General features: G+C 54.9%; 2 protein-coding genes across 2 annotated transcripts; both read left to right on the top strand.

Moving 5' to 3' along the window:
• The first annotated feature begins 3036 nt into the window (after window positions 1-3036).
• LOC121144991 (NUT family member 2G-like) lies at window positions 3037-9160 on the top strand. Its single transcript, XM_040963619.1, has 6 exons — window positions 3037-3731; window positions 5590-5718; window positions 6689-6828; window positions 7131-7552; window positions 7800-7922; window positions 8396-9160. Exons 1-6 carry the CDS (start codon window positions 3037-3039, stop codon window positions 9158-9160), a joined length of 2274 nt encoding a protein of 757 aa, XP_040819553.1.
• A 1458-nt stretch (window positions 9161-10618) lies between these two features.
• On the top strand, window positions 10619-21800 carry LOC121144990 (NUT family member 2G-like). Its single transcript, XM_040963618.1, has 8 exons — window positions 10619-10666; window positions 12959-13012; window positions 15734-16371; window positions 18231-18359; window positions 19329-19468; window positions 19771-20192; window positions 20440-20562; window positions 21036-21800. Exons 1-8 carry the CDS (start codon window positions 10619-10621, stop codon window positions 21798-21800), a joined length of 2319 nt encoding a protein of 772 aa, XP_040819552.1.
• The last annotated feature ends 1 nt before the right edge of the window (window position 21801 follows it).

Below are 21801 nucleotides of genomic sequence, written 5' to 3'. Positions count from 1 at the left end.
CACCCCTCGGTGGTCTTGGGGCCTGCCAGACAGAAGACTTCCTATGGGAGAGCGGTAGCCCAGGTGCTTCTCTAGGTTTTGCTACGGTCCATGATGGAATGGCCTTTCTGACAAGAGGATCTCCAGTTGGAACATCCTCTGCAGAATGAAAGCTCCAGCAGTAGCCAGCACGGAGCGACATGAGTACTTGAATGAGTACTTCAGGAAAGACTGCATGCAGGCAAAAGCACAAGCACCATCGGAACTGCTCAGATGACCTCCCGTGTCCTCCCCTGAGTAAGCCTGTCCTTCTCGCACTTTGCACACAGAACTGTGAGCAGAAGGAGCAGACACTGTTGAATGTGGAGTTGAACATGTTGGAGGTATGCACAGGAGACTCCCAGCACAGGGAAGCAGGACTAGTGGGGAACGCCAAAGGAGGTTTACTGATACCAGCTGGGAAAGGGGTGACAAGCAATACAGTCTCAGTGCTGGAAATCTCAGCAACAATGTTTAAATTGCTCAAGAGACACACCATTTGTGTGGCCACTGTAAAACTTCCAAAGCACTTGAGGTTCTACCCACCCTGCCAGAGCCACCAGGAACACTCCTGCCACCCCTCCCCCACCCCTCCCCAACATTCTATTCCAGTTACCTTTAAATTTAAACGTGCTGCAGTTGGACTCTGAGCGGCCATCTCACGCGTTGGCTCCTCAGCTTGAACTTTCCAATTAGGGGGCTGCCAGTCAGCTGTGCTGAGTGTCCAAGCCTGTGAGCACTGCTTCCGAAGGAGGTAAGTCTGTTGGGGTGTGGCTGTTGAACCACACACTCCCTGCTACTGCTCCAAGACTTGGGAGCTCCCATTGGACATCTCCGCTGGGGACAGTTGGTGCGCCTGAAGTGGAGTAGAGAGAAAGCCCTGGGTTCCCAGCAGCTCACACTACCTGGGGAGAAGACTCTGGAAGCCCATGTTGAACTGACATTGCTGAAAGGGGTGGGGGCGGCAGGAGAAGGGCTCCTTAGAGCTGCAATGTGATGCTTGAGGGAGAAATTCACTGCTTCAGAGGCAGAGATGAGAACAGATGAGTTTGAAGTTTGGCTCAACCCAGACACACACTCACACACACACACACACACATACTCACACACACAGAGGTCACTTCAGTGTGCTTTTGTAGAGGCAAGAGCGATGGGCTTTGCTGTGGAGGCAGAGAGAGAAAGAGGACAGGCACACTAGAGCCCTGTCCTTTCTTGGCATATGTAGAGTGTGACCTCAACATGGTTCTCAGGCTGGTGACTGGGGTGTCCTAGACATTAGGAGGCTGTGAGAGATATGGGCACATAGCCATGAAACTGCACAGTGATGGTGTTGCTGCTTTCACCCTCTCTGCAGAGAAATATTCTCCCACGTGGAGACCTGCTGGTTACTCCGTCCCCTGCAGGCCTGAGTCTCCAGCCTCCTTCCCTCTCACTGACGGCTTCTCTGACTCCCGGTAGCTGCTATCTGGATTTGACAAGGACCGTGGTGCCCTTTCCTTCCACCACACAGTCCGTGGGGTTCCCTCACTCAGTCCAATGTTTTCTCCCACAAGTTGAAACTCAAGTACTTCACCTACTGCTCTCCCTTCTCATCCCATGGTGGGCCCTGAGCTCAAGACTTGCCCAAAATATGTAGACTCTTCTCAGCTTGCTGCTCTTTTCAAGGACCAGCCTGCATGGCTCTGGCTGACTTTACAGAGAGAACTGAAACACAGGCTGTACTTTCTTTCCCCTTTATTCTTTGTCCAATAAAAAACAAAAACTGAAACAAACAAACAAACAAACAAACACCCATTGCATTTGTTCCTTCAATGCCACGACACATAAGAAACTAGACGGAAACTGAGCAGCTTGATCTAATGCCTGAGAGCTTCCACATTTACGGCAGGTGAAATAATACTACTAGCATGCCAGGATACCTACGCTGCCTGCGTCTTCCACCTCTTAGACAGCATCCTGAGAACACAGAGCACCTGCCGCCTCTTGGATAGGAGACATGACCACAAAGCTGGATTGGAAAAGTTGAGAGGAACTTGACTCCAGTCAGTGACCTGATAACCTTTCCTGCACTTCCCCAAGCTGGGGTTTACCCACTCAGCTACAATCCACCCACCCCCTGCGTTCCTTTCCTGAAATGAAAGAGCCGAGCAGACAGGTAGGAAGGCTACCATCCATTGTAGCCTCAAAGAGTACTGGTCATCGGGGACGTGGTTGTGCACGCTGCTGTTGACCAGGCTCTGCATGGATCCTACACGAGGATGGCTTCCAGTCAGCTTAGTCCTATGGCTGCCAGCTCATGTCTGCTCCTGCTTGGCTACCCCCGAGTTGGCAGAGAAATCTGGGGCCTGTGTTTGTTTCACTTTTCTTCTACTACACAGAATATTGTAATAGTCTATTTCAAGATTCTATTATATTATTATCTACGCAATATACATTACATTAGGTATATAATATAGGATAGGTTATTAGAAAAGACAGTGGTTAAGAATAAAGAAGTGCTTCATAGCAGTAGTCATTCAAGAAGCCTGGGCAAGAGATGAGGGCACACTACTGTGAATCTTCAGGCTGCGTCTAGATCATCTGGACTCAAGCTCTGTCTGTCTAAAGAAGTCCCCTGACCTAGTAGTGCTGAGTACTGAGGGGGTGCAGAGCTGCCAAGGACTCAGTCCTGATTGAAGCTTCCAGATCCAGCTATGAGGCTGGCCAGGTGTTCACACAGATGCCCTGGGGAGACCCTCAAGACAGGCAGAGCCATGGTCCCCCCGGGAGACAGGTTGACGAGATGGACCAGAAGGATGGGAAGGCTCTGGGGGATACTTTCCATGGGAGGAACAGAACCTGAGCTTGACCAAGGGACATGTCCATACCACCACTATCCCAGGCCCCCAGAGGGCCTCAGTGTCCCACCAGTGACTGACAGGGAACACAGAGCCTCCCTCCACACTGTGCACTGCGGGTGCCCATCCTCCATTAGCCCTTTGCTTTGTCTCCACAGCAGCTCCAGGGCTGAGACCAGCCATGACGCTGAACCCTGGCACCTCCACACCTTCCTTTATTCTCATGCCCTGTCCCCAGCCAACTCAGGGCCCAGCAACCCAGGCCCCCAGCGGGCCACGCCCACCGCCCATCCTGAATGCAGCATGCCCTCCAGGCAGCCGCCTTGTGCTGCCTGCTGTCCTCCCCACCATGCCTGTGGTGACAGCAGGTACTGCTGCCTGTGGCCCAAACCAGACTGGCAACCTCAACATCCTCCTCCAGTTGAGCACTCAAGGGCAAGTGGTGGAGCCTCCACGCTCTCAGACCTTGGTCTTTCATCAAGCCCCTCTCAACTGGAGTGTCCAGGGGGCCCTCTGCGCACAGGCAAAGAAGCCTGCTCCCCTCTTGCTGCCCAAGTCTTCCCTGCAGCCAGTAGCGCCTGCACCAACCATAATCAGGGCTCAGGGCACCCAGCAGGGCTGCACACAGGGAGCAGCTCCACCACCTCCAGCTCCACCACCGGCTGTCCAGATGGCTCCCACGCTGTGCCCCGCAGACAACGGGCCTCCACAACAGGGAGCAAGCACAGAGGGCTCCTTGCCTACTTCCAAGGACAAAGCTCCATCGGGGGATTCCAGCGTCTACAACAACTTCCGGCGCTGGCAGCATTTCAAGACCCTGGCCCGCAGGCACCTCCCGCAGAGCCCTGATGCCGAAGCTCTAGCCTGCTTCCTCATGTGAGTGCCAGGCGCTGGGACCCAGAACGCAGTCTGGAGCCCTGCCTAGGGAGGACTAATGGGTAGGCACGGTCATGCCATGCACGGGGCATCAAGGAGCACCTGAAGGGCAAAGACAAGGCCACGCATGAGCAGCTTGGTTCTCTCTAGTGTGTTTTTCCCATGCAGCTTGGGATACCATTTAGAGGTTTTCTACTCTGGATCTTCATCCTCTAGGAGCACAGCCTCTCTGTGCTACTCAATACATTGCATGGCACCATTGATGCTAGTTAGAGAGGGCCCTGCTATCACGAGAGCCCTTCAGGGATGGAGTCTTGCAGTGCAACACCTGCCACACACACACACACAGGTCAATGCCATTGGGAAATTCACAGGAGAAGGGGCTCATAAGGGATGCAAGCACCCCAACAAGACCTGTATAGAGCTCTCACCTCATTCTTCTGGGGAATGCGAGGAATAGAAAAAGCTGGTCACAAGCCCACACTGGGCCACGTGCGACCCCCATCACTGCTGTCTGTCCTGGGCTCCTACTAACATCCACATCCCAGAGCCCTCACACAGGAAGGCATGACTGGTTTCCCCATGAACATGGCACTGGCTCAACATGATGGGCTACGCAGATACCAGCTATGCACGCTGACCGCAGACAATGAAGCTTAGACACTGGGAGCTATCATCACGACGCACAGGCACTGTGCAGAACAGAGCCCCAAAACAAATGTCATGGCTTCAGAAATGAAGGACACTCTGTGCCACACAGCCAAGCCTGCAGCCTTCCTCCTGGGAGGCTGTGACTTCAGGGCAAAGGGCTTTTGTCCCTCAGTCCCACACTCACCTCTCCTGACCATGCACACCCTTGGTCCATGCCCAACCATCATGGCACACACGGCCCACTTTCCACGCAACAGTCCAATGTGCCTGTGTGGCCTGACCCCTGTGGCTGTCCAGCAGCATCTGCATCAGGCCTGTAAATGAAAGGGAGCTCAATGTTGTGCACATGACCATCTCCATTCCCCTACAGCTCTGAATAGTCAACATCCCCGGGAGAGCACATCTTGCCCCCAGTCCCTAAACCCATACTTCAAGGTTCTGCGATTGTAACTGGGCACACGCAGGCCATTCACAGGCTCCCTCTTCTGCTCCTGAGCCCCAGCAGCACTGGGCTGGCTCACGTCCACAACTGCTGCCTCTCCAACACACTGATTCGAGGCCCAGTCACGGGGCCAGGAAACCGCTGCTGAACCCTGACTCCCAGGACACTCTCTGTCCCCGACAGCTTACGCACGTGCAGCCACACATGCTCACCTCTCACATCTGCACAATGGACATCTGAAAACAAGGCATCGGCAGGATTCACATCCCAGTGAGGCTGCTCTCCCAGCCTGACAAGCCTCTTCCTCACTGTGTGAGCTGAGGGGACTGAGACACGGGGTCATGGTGTCTCTTGCTCTTTCTCTCAGGACAACAATCCAATCAAGGGAGCTCCACATACAAAACGTCCTCTAACCCACGCAACCCCCAAACCACTCAAGAGGCCATCATCACATTGAGGACTAGGCATCGCACTTATGGATTGTGACACAGCATTCAGGCCATTGTGCACAATGACATCGAGGTCTCAAGCAGAGGACACACAGGCCAATGCAGCCCTGGCTGCTGATGTGCCACACATGCAAGGGGGTCCGGGAGGGTGGAGAGTGGCCACTGCAGAGGAGGATGAGACAGGGGCAGACCACAGGTCTGATGGAAGCAGAGCAGGGAGGTGGCCTGACTCAGCTTGGTGAGCTGGGGAGCTGTGGCAGGGGACAGGGCGTGGGGACAGCACTGCTGCCCCGTGACTGACTCTGCCAAATTACAGCCCGGTGCTGCGCACGCTGGCCCAGAGGAAGCCCAGCATGCCACTGGATGATGGCATGCGGATTGCCATGCGGGAATGGCAGCACAAGAGCAACTTTGACCGCATGATCTACTATGAAATGGCAGAAAAGTGAGTCAAGATGCCTGCACCTGACACCACGTGTGCTGAAGGAGGGTGGATAGAGAGGCTAGGCCTCGGGTGGGGGGGGCGCACTTGGCAACTCACAGGCTGACAAGAGGCCTGTTTCCGGCCTCAGCCCATCCGGGGGCCCTGCCATCCCAGGGTGTTGCCCCTACCACGTGGCTGTGGAGGGTCTCTGGCTGCTTTCTTCTCACTCTGCCCCAAGCACAGAACATCCTCCCACAGCTTCAGCTGAGGATACCTGCCTTCATTTGGAAGGCTGAGGTAGAACAAGCAGCACCATCACTGGCTGTCTTCTGACCGTGGGCACTGCGCACATGGCACCAGCTGCACCACACAGACCCCTCAGGCTCATGCACTGAACTGGCCCGATCCACTCAAACCCATGTTCCAAAAGTGAGACACACCATCCCAGAGATGCTGTTTCAGAGCATGGCCATGGAGAGCTGGTGTCTAAGATACCCCAAGGCCCAGAGAGGGCCTTTTCCACCACTCCATGCTGTCCACTGTGACATGGAAATATACCACCTCCTAGCTAGGACTCCCCAGCCTCCCACCTGCCCCTCGAGCCTCAATTCCAACACTTCCACTCAACGACCCACAGCCTCTCAGGCCCTAATCCTGGGCCAGGACCTTGGAATAGACTAGGAGAAATGAGGTGCTGGCCAGCCTCTGCTGACAGCTCTCCTCATGGGCCTGGCTTCGAGACCCACATGGCCTTCAGGGCGTCAGCTTGGTCCTGCTTTAGTCAACGAGGCCTGTTGCAGGTCTGAAAGTGCACACCACACCACATGTCACTTAGCTGCTTCCCATAACATTTGTCCCTCCCAGCGCTGCAACTCAGTAGGCCCAGGCTCACCACAAAGCCCATTTCCATATCTCGCTCCTCAGTTGCTGCCCTGTGCTGGCTCAGGGCCTCCTCGATCACTCAAGTGGGACCTGCCTTTCCTTCTCCCAGGTTCACGGAGTTTGAGGCAGAGGAGGAGATACAAATTCAAAACCTGGGGTGGAAGAAAGAGAACCTGTGCCAGCCCCTGCCAACACCACAGCAGCTGGCTCCTCCTGGGCCCCCAAGCCCTGTGGCCCTCCAGCAACCAGGTACAGTGAGCTTCCCCTGCCACCACACACAACACTGCACAGGACAAGGTTCTCTGGGTGTGACTAACCCATCCTCCGGACCTTTTCCTGCAAGAGCAGCACTTGTGTCTTCTTGTTCAGCATGTGCCCCTGACAGCCCACGTTGCCTGAGCCTTGGGTCACAACTCGGTAGTAGCTGTCTGACCACGCCGGCAGTGCCTCTGTCTAGGGACACCACACACATCCTCACCTTCTGCAGAGGACATGGGCTTGGCGGCAGACCACGGGGCATGTCAGTGAGTGCCTCACACGTTCCACCTCAGCCCACTCCAGGTGCCGTCGGCAGCTTGTGCTGGACCAGCCCCACCAGCTCACATGCCCAACAACCGCCCTCTGCAACGTGGCTGATGCGGAGCTCGAGCCCCTGAACCTCACTCGCCTCTTTCCTCCCATAGAGCATGCCCGCGAGAAGAACAGCTCCAAAGCTCTGCCCAACAAACCCTTGCCACAAAGACACCAGGCCTCTCGGGAAAGGACACCCAAGGAGATCCCTCCAGAGGCCGTGAGCGAGTACATGGACATCATGGATGCACTGCTGGAGCTGGGGCCCTCCGCCTCGGGCCAGCCCAGTGAACAGCCAGAAGAGGACGGCATGCTGCAGCCCCAGCAGGAGGGACTGGGCCCCGACCCAGAGCTCCTGAGTTACCTTGACCAGCTGTGCTCCCAAGATGACTTTGTCACCAAGGTGGGCTGTGCCACTCTACGATTTGTCCAATCTGGGCCGTGACCATCTCATGCCCCTGGATCAAGCTCACTTCCCTAGCTACTACCCCTGGGTGTACCAGTGTGCGTGAGTAGCTGGCAGCCCTGCCGACTGGGCATCCCAAGCTGGGCATGGCGCTCTGCTGCTCACTGCTTTCTGCTTCTCCTTCAAGTCCCATAGTTTGGTGACTTCTGGAAAGAATGAGAGAAACCTCTTCCTTCTCTGCTAGGTGGAGACCATCATCCATCCGCGATTCCTGGAAGAGCTCCTTTCACCAAATCCACAGCTGGATCTCGTGGCCCTAGCCGAAGAGCTGGACAAGGACAAGGAGGAAGGGCTGAACCCTGACCAGGTGAAGGAGGGAGGGAGGAAGGAACCTCAAGCAGGGAAGGGCAGCAAGGCGCAGCATGCAGACAGGGCAGGGATACGCACCAGGAAAACAGAAGAGGGGCGCTGTGGAAGAGCAGCTACATTTGGGCGAGGCCTGCAACTAGGTCAACTGTGTGCAAGTGGGTCTCCAGCACAGTAGGCCCCGAGAGCCTGTCTCCCCCGACATGCTGGCCATGCGGGACTTGCAAAGGAACTGCTTCCAGTGTGGTGCAGGTACACACATATAGCAAGGAGCCAGGAGAACCAGGGTCAGGTGAGTGTGCAGAACTGCACTGCAACCAGCCCCAGCACGATGACAGCAGAGCAGCTGCCTCCTTCTACAAAGAAAGCCCAGCGACTCTGGCCTGCCTCCCTCCTCCCCTGGCCACTGCTCTGGACCCCATGGTCCTTCTGACACCAGCTGCAGAGCCACTCAGTGCCTCTTTCCTCCTGCAGGTGGTGGACAAGAACCTCTGGCCCTTGAAGACGGATGGCACCATGCGGGAAAAACCCAGGCCTGCGACACCCCTACTGGAAGCCAGTACTTCGGATTCCAGAGCCCTGCAAGGCACACAGAGAGATGACCGTGCTCCCAGCCCTGGGCTCAGTGCGGAGACCTCCGCCCAAAGCATGTCTTGCTGGAAGCCTGAGAGATGCGTGGTCCCAGACACCCGCCTGTCCATGCACAAAGACAATGCTGGCTTCTCTGGGGACAAGACATGTCCTTTACTGGGGGACATTAGGCCCACTTCTCCCAGAGCCCCTTCCACACAGGTGCCCAAGGCAGCCAGGGCTTCACAAGGACAATGCTCTGTGGAGGAGCCACCACCAGTCGTGGATCTGACTGGTGAGGACGACGAGGAACTGCCCAGCCTGGCCTTCTTCCTTGATTCACAGCACCATCTGCTGCCCTTGAGACTTGCCCAGAGCCAGGTCTCTGCTGAGGACCTGCCTTGTCCTGCACCTGGGAAACCAGGCAGAGCACACAAGCCCACCTCCAATCTTGGAAGGGCCTTCACTGGTCCTCCACCACCTGCTACCAATAGCAAGAAGCAGGCTCTTCTAGCGGACCCAGGCCCTAGACTAAACAAGCCTTGCCCGAGGGCTGGCTCCAAGGCCTCTGCAGAACAGGCCCCAGCTCTGGAGTCTGTGCCACACTGCCAGGCTCACAAGAGGAAGGCTGACTCCTGGGGCGATATAAACAAAAAGATGCGATACTGAGGCCAGGCGCGAGCCTGTGGCCTCTGGGAAGCTGCCCCACTACGTGCCAGCCAAAAGGACATGGATCCTTGTCTCTTGCACCACCGCCACTCTTGTTGTTCAAACCCATTGTGCCCAGGGAGGGAGGGGGGTGGGCTTCCCAGGTGGAGGGGGGTGGGCTTCCCAGGTGGAGGGATCTAGAGGGTGGGGTGGGGACCTTTTCTGAGGGACACTGTTTGCTTCAATAAAGAAACGGAACTAGAAAATGCTCTCTTCTGTTCTGGCTTCAGTACACTGAACAAGTGAGGAAACATGGATCAGGACTCCCAGCTGCTGGTTGCACATGCGGCCAGCCAAGGCCTTCCCTCCCCTCCACTTCATGCTTCTCTTTCTCCTGCTCTCTTCACAAAACCTGTCCTGCACAGGGACACACAGCAGTGCGCAGTGCCCCCCACGGCCGAGTTCTTCTTTGACTCTTTGCATACCCTGGGTTCTCAACCATGCACAAAAAGAACCAAAAGAACACTCAGAAAATCAGCACCAATCCGCTGAAGACTTGAACAAACATGCACTTCGATAGATTCTGCTTCACAGGAACACAACATGCCATCCCACATCACTATACTATATGCTTTTGACACACATCTTAGCACGTGCTGTCCTAAGCTACCCTTCCAAGAGCTACCTACCCTATGTTTGTCCATAGAAATCTTCATTGAAATCAAGTAGAGTGTGGCCATATTGTGCAAGGAAATCAAAGCGACAAGCATTCGTAGGTGCACAGCTACAAGAGCTCCAAGAATCCTAAAGCAAAGTGCACACTATTGACTAACCCCAAAGACAGACACAGAAAAGAACATTAGAAGGTATTGTAAATTAGGTGACCCTGAGCATGCAAGGTTTCACAATGTGTGGGATGTGCTGCTCTAGTGGCAGAGCATTGGGACGCACCACCTGCAACACGTGTATCCCACAAGGGTGCTGGCGCCAGTCCTGCTTCTTCCAGTCAGCAGAGCTAAGCCTGCTACTTCAGCCCCTGCAGCTGTGTTGGACAGATGGATGCAGTCAGAGAATGCTGAATGTGGTTTGGGCTCAGTCGCTGCAGCCGTCTGGGGAGTGAACCAGTGGATGCAAGACCCACTGGCGTCTCTCTCGCTCTGTCTCCCTCCTGACCTCCCTCTGCCCTTGTCCCCTCCATGCCTCATGCTCTGCCACTCTCCTTCAAACTCTACACATCGCAGTGTCTAATCCTGGATGGGAAGTATATAAAACCCACCACCAAAACACACATACCTGGGGGATGCAAACAAAACAGGACTTAGGCCAATCTCCGACCACAAAATCCAGGTAGCAAAGGAAGGCCTCACATGAACAGCTGCTGCTGCTCCCACTTTACATGTTAAATTGCAGAAAAGCAGGATACAAAATGGATGAATCATGGAAACGTGACCTGCAATCATGAAATGTCTACCCGAAATCATGAGCGAAGAGATTCATGATGGTAATCTTCACAATGATTGCGTGCAGGTAACACCAAAAGCACAGGCAAAAAACACCAAACTAGCAACCAAACAGAGGCAAATGAGACTATAGCCAAGCAAGCGGCTGCTGCACCATAAAGCATATAACCGACAGAGTGCCAACGCCAGTGACACTACAATTCACGAGAAAACATTATTTCAAACTGGGTGTCAACTACAGGGCTCATGGCCAACTAGGTAAGCGATGCCAACTCAACAGCAAAATGAAGAGTCATCATCCCATTCAACTGGGCAACTGACAGCAACCGTCACTTCCCCCAAAGAATGCACATACATGGAAAATAAGCAGGAGACAATGTGCTCCATTTCACTCACGCGGGTCAACACAAATCACGATCATGCGGCAAAAGCACACCAGAAATATGAGCATAGCCAGTGCACTGAAAGTTGCAGAGAAACTAGAACCGTGAGGCACGGTGGAAGAGTTCCAAGCAGAAACCAACATGGAGGCAGAGGGTCAGGACACGTTAAGATGGACAGACAAGGGTGAACAGAAGAGAAGCAGACAGCATGGAATCCTGGATGACACCTGCAGGCAGATCAGTGCCAGAGAGACAGCTGCCAACACGTGCACACAGGGAAGCAGTGGGAGAGAGCAGAGCGACACTGCAGCAGCCAGATTGCCTAGGAGCGAACAAACTCTCCTCCCTCATCAACCCACAAAGCTAGGCAGAAACGCAAAGTCCAAAAAGGGAAAAAGACAGCACAAGCAATGGAAAGGGAAACAAAATGGAATAACCACATTAGTATCACATAACCCAAACAACCATGTGAAAGGCATTAAAACACAAAGACACCACATCATGATTAAGGCAGACTTTCAACCGGAGGAAATGATGAGTAGGAAGGTACATACATAAAGCTTAGTGTACCCAGCTAAACTAACACACTCAGCAAGCAAACAAGAGCACTCACCCAGACAACAGAACAAGTGGACAGAATGGATACCTACAGAACCTTTCATCTTATACACACCAAACACACTGGTGTCCGTCACTACAAGGAACCTTCTCCAGGATTCACTGCAGTGAGGCTATCGGGTGGAGACAAGTGCTGCAGAAAGAAAGCATCCACTTGGATGCAAGGCATCGGGAGGCAAGGCATCCTGGAGACGCAGAGTTGTACATTTGTCACGTGGACAAATGAGTGCTTGGCCACTCTAAGGGCGCTGGGTTTCTTGTCTCTAGAGAAAGAAGGCTCTAGGAACCCAGTGCCTGCATGCTTGTACTGAGAAGGAACACCTATAAAAAAGACTTGTTCTGGAGAAGGAAATGGGAGGTCCAGGCAGCTTGCTGGGAGGAAGAGCCATCTCTACATATCCCACACACCTTTGGCAATTCATAAACAGTTTGTGGGCCACACCCTTCCATGGAAATCAGTGCCGGGAATCAAAAGCACAGATTTAACCACACATACTCCCAGGACCAAAGATATACAAGACATGAGATGTGGGAAATCGCCCCTGCATCTCTGCCTGCCTAGCCCATGTGGGAGGCCATAGGCACATGGCACACCGTGTCCCTGGGGGAAGCCCTGACAGGAGTCTTGGCTAACTGAGGCCCCAACCTGGCCTGTTCACTGGGCATGCAGCAAGAGTGATGCCCTGCACTCCAATCTCTCTTCTCTGCCTCTGGATCAAACTGTGCTAGGACTTTCTTGGCAAACAACTCTAGCAAGTCAAATGTTACATTCACCCTGCTTTTCAGCAGCTCACCACCTGGTCCTGAGACATAGCTTTCTGTGCTCTCTGTGCTTCATGGGTTTGAACTTCACGGGAGCTTCCAAAGAGATCATCATACCTATTAGCCAGTCACTATGTCATTTCCTGGTGGAAGTACCGTCGGCAACACCCCTCTGCCTGCATCCTTTTCCTACCATAGTACACAAGCTTGTGACGTCTCTCAAACCAATGGACATCCCTCACCAGCAGCTTGTCTCCAGTGTTACTGCTGAAGAAGAACATGTCGCCTCACCCCTCGGTGGTCTTGGGGCCTGCCAGACAGAAGACTTCCTATGGGAGAGCGGTAGCCCAGGTGCTTCTCTAGGTTTTGCTACGGTCCATGATGGAATGGCCTTTCTGACAAGAGGATCTCCAGTTGGAACATCCTCTGCAGAATGAAAGCTCCAGCAGTAGCCAGCACGGAGCGACATGAGTACTTGAATGAGTACTTCAGGAAAGACTGCATGCAGGCAAAAGCACAAGCACCATCGGAACTGCTCAGATGACCTCCCGTGTCCTCCCCTGAGTAAGCCTGTCCTTCTCGCACTTTGCACACAGAACTGTGAGCAGAAGGAGCAGACACTGTTGAATGTGGAGTTGAACATGTTGGAGGTATGCACAGGAGACTCCCAGCACAGGGAAGCAGGACTAGTGGGGAACGCCAAAGGAGGTTTACTGATACCAGCTGGGAAAGGGGTGACAAGCAATACAGTCTCAGTGCTGGAAATCTCAGCAACAATGTTTAAATTGCTCAAGAGACACACCATTTGTGTGGCCACTGTAAAACTTCCAAAGCACTTGAGGTTCTACCCACCCTGCCAGAGCCACCAGGAACACTCCTGCCACCCCTCCCCCACCCCTCCCCAACATTCTATTCCAGTTACCTTTAAATTTAAACGTGCTGCAGTTGGACTCTGAGCGGCCATCTCACGCGTTGGCTCCTCAGCTTGAACTTTCCAATTAGGGGGCTGCCAGTCAGCTGTGCTGAGTGTCCAAGCCTGTGAGCACTGCTTCCGAAGGAGGTAAGTCTGTTGGGGTGTGGCTGTTGAACCACACACTCCCTGCTACTGCTCCAAGACTTGGGAGCTCCCATTGGACATCTCCGCTGGGGACAGTTGGTGCGCCTGAAGTGGAGTAGAGAGAAAGCCCTGGGTTCCCAGCAGCTCACACTACCTGGGGAGAAGACTCTGGAAGCCCATGTTGAACTGACATTGCTGAAAGGGGTGGGGGCGGCAGGAGAAGGGCTCCTTAGAGCTGCAATGTGATGCTTGAGGGAGAAATTCACTGCTTCAGAGGCAGAGATGAGAACAGATGAGTTTGAAGTTTGGCTCAACCCAGACACACACACACACACACATACTCACACACACAGAGGTCACTTCAGTGTGCTTTTGTAGAGGCAAGAGCGATGGGCTTTGCTGTGGAGGCAGAGAGAGAAAGAGGACAGGCACACTAGAGCCCTGTCCTTTCTTGGCATATGTAGAGTGTGACCTCAACATGGTTCTCAGGCTGGTGACTGGGGTGTCCTAGACATTAGGAGGCTGTGAGAGATATGGGCACATAGCCATGAAACTGCACAGTGATGGTGTTGCTGCTTTCACCCTCTCTGCAGAGAAATATTCTCCCACGTGGAGACCTGCTGGTTACTCCGTCCCCTGCAGGCCTGAGTCTCCAGCCTCCTTCCCTCTCACTGACGGCTTCTCTGACTCCCGGTAGCTGCTATCTGGATTTGACAAGGACCGTGGTGCCCTTTCCTTCCACCACACAGTCCGTGGGGTTCCCTCACTCAGTCCAATGTTTTCTCCCACAAGTTGAAACTCAAGTACTTCACCTACTGCTCTCCCTTCTCATCCCATGGTGGGCCCTGAGCTCAAGACTTGCCCAAAATATGTAGACTCTTCTCAGCTTGCTGCTCTTTTCAAGGACCAGCCTGCATGGCTCTGGCTGACTTTACAGAGAGAACTGAAACACAGGCTGTACTTTCTTTCCCCTTTATTCTTTGTCCAATAAAAAACAAAAACTGAAACAAACAAACAAACAAACAAACACCCATTGCATTTGTTCCTTCAATGCCACGACACATAAGAAACTAGACGGAAACTGAGCAGCTTGATCTAATGCCTGAGAGCTTCCACATTTACGGCAGGTGAAATAATACTACTAGCATGCCAGGATACCTACGCTGCCTGCGTCTTCCACCTCTTAGACAGCATCCTGAGAACACAGAGCACCTGCCGCCTCTTGGATAGGAGACATGACCACAAAGCTGGATTGGAAAAGTTGAGAGGAACTTGACTCCAGTCAGTGACCTGATAACCTTTCCTGCACTTCCCCAAGCTGGGGTTTACCCACTCAGCTACAATCCACCCACCCCCTGCGTTCCTTTCCTGAAATGAAAGAGCCGAGCAGACAGGTAGGAAGGCTACCATCCATTGTAGCCTCAAAGAGTACTGGTCATCGGGGACGTGGTTGTGCACGCTGCTGTTGACCAGGCTCTGCATGGATCCTACACGAGGATGGCTTCCAGTCAGCTTAGTCCTATGGCTGCCAGCTCATGTCTGCTCCTGCTTGGCTACCCCCGAGTTGGCAGAGAAATCTGGGGCCTGTGTTTGTTTCACTTTTCTTCTACTACACAGAATATTGTAATAGTCTATTTCAAGATTCTATTATATTATTATCTACGCAATATACATTACATTAGGTATATAATATAGGATAGGTTATTAGAAAAGACAGTGGTTAAGAATAAAGAAGTGCTTCATAGCAGTAGTCATTCAAGAAGCCTGGGCAAGAGATGAGGGCACACTACTGTGAATCTTCAGGCTGCGTCTAGATCATCTGGACTCAAGCTCTGTCTGTCTAAAGAAGTCCCCTGACCTAGTAGTGCTGAGTACTGAGGGGGTGCAGAGCTGCCAAGGACTCAGTCCTGATTGAAGCTTCCAGATCCAGCTATGAGGCTGGCCAGGTGTTCACACAGATGCCCTGGGGAGACCCTCAAGACAGGCAGAGCCATGGTCCCCCCGGGAGACAGGTTGACGAGATGGACCAGAAGGATGGGAAGGCTCTGGGGGATACTTTCCATGGGAGGAACAGAACCTGAGCTTGACCAAGGGACATGTCCATACCACCACTATCCCAGGCCCCCAGAGGGCCTCAGTGTCCCACCAGTGACTGACAGGGAACACAGAGCCTCCCTCCACACTGTGCACTGCGGGTGCCCATCCTCCATTAGCCCTTTGCTTTGTCTCCACAGCAGCTCCAGGGCTGAGACCAGCCATGACGCTGAACCCTGGCACCTCCACACCTTCCTTTATTCTCATGCCCTGTCCCCAGCCAACTCAGGGCCCAGCAACCCAGGCCCCCAGCGGGCCACGCCCACCGCCCATCCTGAATGCAGCATGCCCTCCAGGCAGCCGCCTTGTGCTGCCTGCTGTCCTCCCCACCATGCCTGTGGTGACAGCAGGTACTGCTGCCTGTGGCCCAAACCAGACTGGCAACCTCAACATCCTCCTCCAGTTGAGCACTCAAGGGCAAGTGGTGGAGCCTCCACGCTCTCAGACCTTGGTCTTTCATCAAGCCCCTCTCAACTGGAGTGTCCAGGGGGCCCTCTGCGCACAGGCAAAGAAGCCTGCTCCCCTCTTGCTGCCCAAGTCTTCCCTGCAGCCAGTAGCGCCTGCACCAACCATAATCAGGGCTCAGGGCACCCAGCAGGGCTGCACACAGGGAGCAGCTCCACCACCTCCAGCTCCACCACCGGCTGTCCAGATGGCTCCCACGCTGTGCCCCGCAGACAACGGGCCTCCACAACAGGGAGCAAGCACAGAGGGCTCCTTGCCTACTTCCAAGGACAAAGCTCCATCGGGGGATTCCAGCGTCTACAACAACTTCCGGCGCTGGCAGCATTTCAAGACCCTGGCCCGCAGGCACCTCCCGCAGAGCCCTGATGCCGAAGCTCTAGCCTGCTTCCTCATGTGAGTGCCAGGCGCTGGGACCCAGAACGCAGTCTGGAGCCCTGCCTAGGGAGGACTAATGGGTAGGCACGGTCATGCCATGCACGGGGCATCAAGGAGCACCTGAAGGGCAAAGACAAGGCCACGCATGAGCAGCTTGGTTCTCTCTAGTGTGTTTTTCCCATGCAGCTTGGGATACCATTTAGAGGTTTTCTACTCTGGATCTTCATCCTCTAGGAGCACAGCCTCTCTGTGCTACTCAATACATTGCATGGCACCATTGATGCTAGTTAGAGAGGGCCCTGCTATCACGAGAGCCCTTCAGGGATGGAGTCTTGCAGTGCAACACCTGCCACACACACACACACAGGTCAATGCCATTGGGAAATTCACAGGAGAAGGGGCTCATAAGGGATGCAAGCACCCCAACAAGACCTGTATAGAGCTCTCACCTCATTCTTCTGGGGAATGCGAGGAATAGAAAAAGCTGGTCACAAGCCCACACTGGGCCACGTGCGACCCCCATCACTGCTGTCTGTCCTGGGCTCCTACTAACATCCACATCCCAGAGCCCTCACACAGGAAGGCATGACTGGTTTCCCCATGAACATGGCACTGGCTCAACATGATGGGCTACGCAGATACCAGCTATGCACGCTGACCGCAGACAATGAAGCTTAGACACTGGGAGCTATCATCACGACGCACAGGCACTGTGCAGAACAGAGCCCCAAAACAAATGTCATGGCTTCAGAAATGAAGGACACTCTGTGCCACACAGCCAAGCCTGCAGCCTTCCTCCTGGGAGGCTGTGACTTCAGGGCAAAGGGCTTTTGTTCCTCAGTCCCACACTCACCTCTCCTGACCATGCACACCCTTGGTCCATGCCCAACCATCATGGCACACACGGCCCACTTTCCACGCAACAGTCCAATGTGCCTGTGTGGCCTGACCCCTGTGGCTGTCCAGCAGCATCTGCATCAGGCCTGTAAATGAAAGGGAGCTCAATGTTGTGCACATGACCATCTCCATTCCCCTACAGCTCTGAATAGTCAACATCCCCGGGAGAGCACATCTTGCCCCCAGTCCCTAAACCCATACCTTCAAGGTTCTGCGATTGTAACTGGGCACACGCAGGCCATTCACAGGCTCCCTCTTCTGCTCCTGAGCCCCAGCAGCACTGGGCTGGCTCACGTCCACAACTGCTGCCTCTCCAACACACTGATTCGAGGCCCAGTCACGGGGCCAGGAAACCGCTGCTGAACCCTGACTCCCAGGACACTCTCTGTCCCCGACAGCTTACGCACGTGCAGCCACACATGCTCACCTCTCACATCTGCACAATGGACATCTGAAAACAAGGCATCGGCAGGATTCACATCCCAGTGAGGCTGCTCTCCCAGCCTGACAAGCCTCTTCCTCACTGTGTGAGCTGAGGGGACTGAGACACGGGGTCATGGTGTCTCTTGCTCTTTCTCTCAGGACAACAATCCAATCAAGGGAGCTCCACATACAAAACGTCCTCTAACCCACGCAACCCCCAAACCACTCAAGAGGCCATCATCACATTGAGGACTAGGCATCGCACTTATGGATTGTGACACAGCATTCAGGCCATTGTGCACAATGACATCGAGGTCTCAAGCAGAGGACACACAGGCCAATGCAGCCCTGGCTGCTGATGTGCCACACATGCAAGGGGGTCCGGGAGGGTGGAGAGTGGCCACTGCAGAGGAGGATGAGACAGGGGCAGACCACAGGTCTGATGGAAGCAGAGCAGGGAGGTGGCCTGACTCAGCTTGGTGAGCTGGGGAGCTGTGGCAGGGGACAGGGCGTGGGGACAGCACTGCTGCCCCGTGACTGACTCTGCCAAATTACAGCCCGGTGCTGCGCACGCTGGCCCAGAGGAAGCCCAGCATGCCACTGGATGATGGCATGCGGATTGCCATGCGGGAATGGCAGCACAAGAGCAACTTTGACCGCATGATCTACTATGAAATGGCAGAAAAGTGAGTCAAGATGCCTGCACCTGACACCACGTGTGCTGAAGGAGGGTGGATAGAGAGGCTAGGCCTCGGGTGGGGGGGCGCACTTGGCAACTCACAGGCTGACAAGAGGCCTGTTTCCGGCCTCAGCCCATCCGGGGGCCCTGCCATCCTAGGGTGTTGCCCCTACCACGTGGCTGTGGAGGGTCTCTGGCTGCTTTCTTCTCACTCTGCCCCAAGCACAGAACATCCTCCCACAGCTTCAGCTGAGGATACCTGCCTTCATTTGGAAGGCTGAGGTAGAACAAGCAGCACCATCACTGGCTGTCTTCTGACCGTGGGCACTGCGCACATGGCACCAGCTGCACCACACAGACCCCTCAGGCTCATGCACTGAACTGGCCCGATCCACTCAAACCCATGTTCCAAAAGTGAGACACACCATCCCAGAGATGCTGTTTCAGAGCATGGCCATGGAGAGCTGGTGTCTAAGATACCCCAAGGTCCAGAGAGGGCCTTTTCCACTACTCCATGCTGTCCACTCTGACATGGAAATATACCACCTCCTAGCTAGGACTCCCCAGCCTCCCACCTGCCCCTCGAGCCTCAATTCCAACACTTCCACTCAACGACCCACAGCCTCTCAGGCCCTAATCCTGGGCCAGGACCTTGGAATAGACTAGGAGAAATGAGGTGCTGGCCAGCCTCTGCTGACAGCTCTCCTCATGGGCCTGGCTTCGAGACCCACATGGCCTTCAGGGCGTCAGCTTGGTCCTGCTTTAGTCAACGAGGCCTGTTGCAGGTCTGAAAGTGCACACCACACCACATGTCACTTAGCTGCTTCCCATAACATTTGTCCCTCCCAGCGCTGCAACTCAGTAGGCCCAGGCTCACCACAAAGCCCATTTCCATATCTCGCTCCTCAGTTGCTGCCCTGTGCTGGCTCAGGACCTCCTCGATCACTCAAGTGGGACCTGCCTTTCCTTCTCCCAGGTTCACGGAGTTTGAGGCAGAGGAGGAGATACAAATTCAAAACCTGGGGTGGAAGAAAGAGAACCTGTGCCAGCCCCTGCCAACACCACAGCAGCTGGCTCCTCCTGGGCCCCCAAGCCCTGTGGCCCTCCAGCAACCAGGTACAGTGAGCTTCCCCTGCCACCACACACAACACTGCACAGGACAAGGTTCTCTGGGTGTGACTAACCCATCCTCCGGACCTTTTCCTGCAAGAGCAGCACTTGTGTCTTCTTGTTCAGCATGTGCCCCTGACAGCCCACGTTGCCTGAGCCTTGGGTCACAACTCGGTAGTAGCTGTCTGACCACGCCGGCAGTGCCTCTGTCTAGGGACACCACACACATCCTCACCTTCTGCAGAGGACATGGGCTTGGCGGCAGACCACGGGGCATGTCAGTGAGTGCCTCACACGTTCCACCTCAGCCCACTCCAGGTGCCGTCGGCAGCTTGTGCTGGACCAGCCCCACCAGCTCACATGCCCAACAACCGCCCTCTGCAACGTGGCTGATGCGGAGCTCGAGCCCCTGAACCTCACTCGCCTCTTTCCTCCCATAGAGCATGCCCGCGAGAAGAACAGCTCCAAAGCTCTGCCCAACAAACCCTTGCCACAAAGACACCAGGCCTCTCGGGAAAGGACACCCAAGGAGATCCCTCCAGAGGCCGTGAGCGAGTACATGGACATCATGGATGCACTGCTGGAGCTGGGGCCCTCCGCCTCGGGCCAGCCCAGTGAACAGCCAGAAGAGGACGGCATGCTGCAGCCCCAGCAGGAGGGACTGGGCCCCGACCCAGAGCTCCTGAGTTACCTTGACCAGCTGTGCTCCCAAGATGACTTTGTCACCAAGGTGGGCTGTGCCACTCTACGATTTGTCCAATCTGGGCCGTGACCATCTCATGCCCCTGGATCAAGCTCACTTCCCTAGCTACTACCCCTGGGTGTACCAGTGTGCGTGAGTAGCTGGCAGCCCTGCCGACTGGGCATCCCAAGCTGGGCATGGCGCTCTGCTGCTCACTGCTTTCTGCTTCTCCTTCAAGTCCCATAGTTTGGTGACTTCTGGAAAGAATGAGAGAAACCTCTTCCTTCTCTGCTAGGTGGAGACCATCATCCATCCACGATTCCTGGAAGAGCTCCTTTCACCAAATCCACAGCTGGATCTCGTGGCCCTAGCCGAAGAGCTGGACAAGGACAAGGAGGAAGGGCTGAACCCTGACCAGGTGAAGGAGGGAGGGAGGAAGGAACCTCAAGCAGGGAAGGGCAGCAAGGCGCAGCATGCAGACAGGGCAGGGATACGCACCAGGAAAACAGAAGAGGGGCGCTGTGGAAGAGCAGCTACATTTGGGCGAGGCCTGCAACTAGGTCAACTGTGTGCAAGTGGGTCTCCAGCACAGTAGGCCCCGAGAGCCTGTCTCCCCCGACATGCTGGCCATGCGGGACTTGCAAAGGAACTGCTTCCAGTGTGGTGCAGGTACACACATATAGCAAGGAGCCAGGAGAACCAGGGTCAGGTGAGTGTGCAGAACTGCAACCAGCCCCAGCACGATGACAGCAGAGCAGAGCAGCTGCCTCCTTCTACAAAGAAAGCCCAGCGACTCTGGCCTGCCTCCCTCCTCCCCTGGCCACTGCTCTGGACCCCATGGTCCTTCTGACACCAGCTGCAGAGCCACTCAGTGCCTCTTTCCTCCTGCAGGTGGTGGACAAGAACCTCTGGCCCTTGAAGACGGATGGCACCATGCGGGAAAAACCCAGGCCTGCGACACCCCTACTGGAAGCCAGTACTTCGGATTCCAGAGCCCTGCAAGGCACACAGAGAGATGACCGTGCTCCCAGCCCTGGGCTCAGTGCGGAGACCTCCGCCCAAAGCATGTCTTGCTGGAAGCCTGAGAGATGCGTGGTCCCAGACACCCGCCTGTCCATGCACAAAGACAATGCTGGCTTCTCTGGGGACAAGACATGTCCTTTACTGGGGGACATTAGGCCCACTTCTCCCAGAGCCCCTTCCACACAGGTGCCCAAGGCAGCCAGGGCTTCACAAGGACAATGCTCTGTGGAGGAGCCACCACCAGTCGTGGATCTGACTGGTGAGGACGACGAGGAACTGCCCAGCCTGGCCTTCTTCCTTGATTCACAGCACCATCTGCTGCCCTTGAGACTTGCCCAGAGCCAGGTCTCTGCTGAGGACCTGCCTTGTCCTGCACCTGGGAAACCAGGCAGAGCACACAAGCCCACCTCCAATCTTGGAAGGGCCTTCACTGGTCCTCCACCACCTGCTACCAATAGCAAGAAGCAGGCTCTTCTAGCGGACCCAGGCCCTAGACTAAACAAGCCTTGCCCGAGGGCTGGCTCCAAGGCCTCTGCAGAACAGGCCCCAGCTCTGGAGTCTGTGCCACACTGCCAGGCTCACAAGAGGAAGGCTGACTCCTGGGGCGATATAAACAAAAAGATGCGATACTGAG

This window comes from Ochotona curzoniae, unplaced genomic scaffold (genome assembly GCF_017591425.1).
Source record: "Ochotona curzoniae isolate NIBS_2020 unplaced genomic scaffold, NIBS_Ocur_1.0 scaffold_3208, whole genome shotgun sequence".
NCBI lineage: Eukaryota > Metazoa > Chordata > Mammalia > Lagomorpha > Ochotonidae > Ochotona > Ochotona curzoniae.
Note: the sequence above shows the minus strand (reverse complement) of the source record. Positions and strands in the feature narration are given on the sequence as shown.